The 4,689-nt window shown below is 43.6% G+C and overlaps 1 protein-coding gene across 3 annotated transcripts in view; it reads left to right on the top strand.

The window, feature by feature from the left end:
* TAF12 (TATA-box binding protein associated factor 12) overlaps window positions 1–4,689 on the top strand; it is a 47,789-nt gene that overhangs the window by 37,551 nt on the left and 5,549 nt on the right. For all 3 annotated transcript variants that reach the window (XM_017534761.1, XM_017534760.2, XM_017534762.1), the window contains one exon: window positions 840–954. In XM_017534761.1, the coding sequence (XP_017390250.1) occupies window positions 840–954 (115 nt within the window). The remainder of the gene's footprint in view (window positions 1–839; window positions 955–4,689) is intronic.

Here is a 4,689-nt window from a genome sequence, read left to right as displayed (position 1 = left end):
AAAAAAAAAAAAAAAAAGGAATGAATAAAATCCATGTCCGATTTTCTTAATAGGATTATTACAAGGACTAAGTGAGATAATGGAAACAAAAATGCTTTTAAGAAACTGTGAGTGAGGAATTCCAATGATTCACTTTTATTTTCCCACTAATAAAGATATAAAAGGTAGGGATTGGGATAGTTGATCACTGCCAGGTTGAAAGTATATGCTCAGGCTGGGCACTGTGGCTCAAGTCTGTAATCCCAGCACTTTGGGAGGCTGAGATGAGCGGATCACCTGAGGTCAGGAGTTTGAGACCAGCCTGGCCAACATGGTGAAATCCCATCTCTAAAAATACAAAAATTAGCTGGGTGTGGTGGCAGGCACGTGTAATCCCAGCTACTGTAGAGGTTACTACCAGGCTACTCTGGCCAGACCAGCCTAGCCAACATGGTGAAACCCTCTCTCTAAAAATATAAAAATTAGCTGGGTGTGGTGGCGGGCACCTGTAATCCCAGCTACTTGGGAGGCTGAGGCAAGAGAATTGCTTGAACCCAGGAGGCGGAGGTTGCAGAAAACCAAGATCATGCCATTGCATTCCAGCCTGGGCAACAAGAGCGAGATTCCATGTCAAAAAAAAAAGAAAGTATATGCTCAGAAAGGTGTGAGTTGCACTCAACCTGGGTAATGTTTTTCTTTTGTCCTTCTCATTCCTCTTCCCTACCTTAGCCCAAATGCTGATTCCAGCCTTCTACTAGAAATCCTGACTAGATATGTAACCTAAGCAGAAAGCAGTTGTCCCACCACCAGAAGCCTATTTGCCAATGTCGTGGTGCCTCTCCCCACTTTACCTTCCCCAGATGCTGCTTCAGATTGCTGATGATTTTATCGAGAGTGTGGTGACAGCAGCCTGTCAGCTTGCACGGCATCGCAAGTCCAGCACTCTGGAGGTGAAAGATGTCCAGCTACATTTAGGTATGTGGTCTTGTTTCTCCCTGAAATATGTATTCAACTGCTGCTTCAGGACTGCCAGGGGAAGTATAGTCAGAGGAACCTTCATGTCAGAATCAGACTTTTGGGCACTGGGATTTATGTATCAATTCAATAACAGCACTAAATAGAAAAGAAAAATCCATGGTAGGGAGAATGAACGCAGGCATGGATTTGAAACCAGATTCTGCCACTTTCCAGCTGTATCAGCCTATTTTTCCTACCTAGTTTCTCTTAGACTCTGTTTCCTCATTTGTAAAGTGAGGATCATAGTCTCCTCCTTACAGGATAAATCTGATAATTATAGACTATGTCTGTAAAGTGACTGGCACTGGTCCTGGTAAGTATAGGTACTGTTATGCCTCTACCATTCAAATAAAACTGTTCTTCAGTGTTCCCTTACAGTTTTTAGCCTATTTATGTATTTTTCCCCAAGCTGATAATCATAATATACATACAACTTTATATTCTTAACAGACACTAAATTTGAGTTTGGGTTTTTCTGGGAGATACTTAGCTAATAGTGATAATCATAATCACTTGGAAATGAATAAGCAGCCCTCTGCATTGGTTACAATGTGATCAAAAGAAAGAGATTAGTATATGTATGTATATAATTTTAATTATATATATAAAACATATAATTTTAATTATTATTTTTTTGGGACAGAGTCTTGCTCTGTCACCAGGCTGGAGTGCAGTGGCATAATCTCGGCTCACTGCAACCTCCGCCTCCTGGGTTCAAGCAATTCTTCCGCCTCAGTCTCCCGAGTAGCTGGGACCACAGGTGTGTGCCACCATGCCCAGCTAATTTTTTTGTATTTTTAGTAGAGATGGGGTTTCACCGTGTTGGCAAGGATGGTCTTGATCTCTTGACCTCGTGATCCTCCCGCCTCGGCCTCCCAAAATGTTGGGATTACAATAATTTTAATGTTTAAAATTTTGTTTGTTAAAAAAAAGAAATAAAATTTTGTTTGTTTATTTATTTATATATTTTGAGACAGAGCCTTGCTCTGTCACCCAGACTGGAGTGCAGTGACGCGATCTCAGCTCACTGCAGTCTCCGCCTCCTGGGTTCAAGCGACTCTCCTACTTCAGCTTCCTGAGTAGCTGGGACTGCAGGCACCTGCCACTGCACCAGGCTAATTTTTGTATTTTTAGTAGAGACAGGGTTTTGCCATATAGGCCAGGCTGGTCTCGAATTCCTGACCTTGTGATCCACCTGCCTTGGCCTCCTAAAGTGCTGGGATTACAGGCATGAGCCATTGCGCCCAGATATTTTTTTATTTTTTGAGATGGAGTCTCGCTTTGTCACCCAGACTGGAGTGCAATGGCGCCATCTCAGCAACCTCCGCCTTCTGGGTTCAAGTGATTCTCCTGTCACAGCCTCCCAAGTAGCTGGGACTACAGACCTGTACCACCACACCTGGCTAATTTTTGTATTTTCAGTAGAGATGGAGTTTCATCATGTTGGTCATGCTGGTCTCAAACTCCTGGCCTCAGGTGATTCACCTGCTTTGGCCTCCCAAAGTGCTAGGATTACAGTCATGAGCCACTATGCCTGGCCCAGTCTATACCTATAGAGACAGTCAGGCCAAATGAATGAGACAGACAATATTAAGCGATTTGGTACAGATCAGCCCATGAATAATTATTGAAAGGCTTCCTTCACAGTGTCAAGAAGCTATTGCTTTGGGGAGACGTTGGTAGTCTAGGTAAAGTAACACACTTTGGTTAATATTGCTGGTATATAGAGAAAAGGACAGATATTCCAGTTATCCATCAATGTGTAGTAGACCACCCCAAAACAGTGGCTTAGCACAATAACCGTTGTTAATTTTATTCATGAATCTAGGGGTTGACTGGGCCCAGCTAGTTTTACTATGTTAGGCAGTGGCTGGGCCTGAGATTGTCTTGAAGGAAGGCATACGAGTTTCCTAGGGTTACCTTAACAAAGTACCATAAACATGGCAGCTTAAAACAACAAAAAATTTTCTTTCACAGTTCTGAGGCCAGAAATCTGAAATCTAAGTGTCAGCAGGGTCATTTTCCCTCTGTTGCCCCTAGGGAAGAATCTATTCTTGCCTCCTCCCAGCCTCTGGTGGTAGCTGCCAATCCTTGGTTTTCCATGGCTTGTGGCTGCAGAACTCCAGGCTCTGCTTTGGTCTTCACATGTCCTTTTCCCTGTGTGTCTCTATCTCTGTGTCTCTTCTCTTCTTCTCATAGAACACCAGTCATATTGGATTAAGGGCTAACCCTACTCCAATATGATCTCATTTTATTTATTTATCTTATTTTAACCAATTTCATCTGTAACATCCTATTTCCAAATAAGATCATATTCTGGAGGTACTTAAGGTTAAGACTGCAACATATCTTTTTGAGGGACACTATTTAAATAACCCAAAATGGAAGGCTTCATATGTCTTCCATGTCTGATGCCTGGCCTAAGAACACTGAAAAAGCTAGGATTCTGCAGGTGTCTCCCTCCATCCCTTCCACCCTCCCATTCCCCTTCACATTCTCCAATCGTGCCCTTCCCATTCTCTCCATCCACCGTTTTTCCATATGGTCTTATGCTTTAGCAGTCCCAGGATAACTAGACTTCTTACATGACAGCTAAAGGCTCCCAGAACTAGCATCCCATGAGCACCTGCCAGAAAACTTCATGGCCTTTTGTAACCCAGTCTTCAGCATCACTCTTGGTGAATTCTGTTCTTTGAGGCAGTCAGACCTGTCCAGCTTCAGCAGGAGGGAACACAGACTCCATCTCTTGATAGCAGGAGTGTGAAGGAATTTATAGACATGTTTTACAACCACCACTAGGGGCCTGGTATGGTGGCTTATACCTGTAACTCCAGCATTTTGGGAAGCTGAGGCAGGAGGATTGTTTGAGCCCAGGAGTTCAAGACTAGCCTGGGTAACATAGTGAGACGTCAACTCTACAAAAGATTTTAAAATTTGCTCATGCATGGCTAAGAGGAAAAAAATATAAAAAAATAAATAATTTTTTAAAAAAAGATTTAAAAATTAACCAGGCATGGTGGTGTGTACCTGTAGTCCCAGCTACTCAGGAGGCTAAGGCAGGAAAATCACTTGAGCCCCGAAGGTCAAGGGTCCAGTGAGCTGTCGTCATCATACTGCATTCTAGCCTGGGTGACAGAGTGAGACCCTGCCTCTAAATAAGTAAATACATACATACATTAAAAACAACTCGTTTGGGTGTGGTCCTGTGATCCTGGCACTTTGGGAGGCCGAGGTAGGTGGATCACTAGGTCAGGGGTCAAAACCAGCCTGGCCAAGATAGTGAAACCACCTGTCTATTAAAAATACAAAAGTTAGCCAGATGCAGTGGCGGGCACCTGTAATCCAGCTACTTGGAAGTCTGAGGCAGGAGAATTGTTTGACCCCAAGAGGTGGAAATTGGAGTGAGCTGAGATCATGCCACTGTACTCCAGCCTGGGTGACAGAGGGAGACTCTGTCTCCGAAAAAAAAAAAATCAATCCACCACAACACAAATTCATAGAGACAGAAAGAATAAGTAAGCCAGGGCTGGGCACAGTGGCTCATACCTGTAATCCCAGCACTTTGGGAGGCCAAGGCAGGCGGATCACAAGGTTAGGAGTTCGAGACCAGCCTGGCCTACATAAACCCCTTCTCTACTAAAAATACAAAAATTAGCTGGGTGTGGTGGCGCATGCCTGTAATCCCAGCTACTC

The sequence above is a fragment of the Cebus imitator genome, unplaced genomic scaffold (assembly GCF_001604975.1).
Source record: "Cebus imitator isolate Cc_AM_T3 unplaced genomic scaffold, Cebus_imitator-1.0 Scaffold87, whole genome shotgun sequence".
In the NCBI taxonomy this organism is placed as follows: Eukaryota; Metazoa; Chordata; class Mammalia; order Primates; family Cebidae; genus Cebus; species Cebus imitator.
This window is presented reverse-complemented; position numbering and strand designations above follow the sequence as displayed.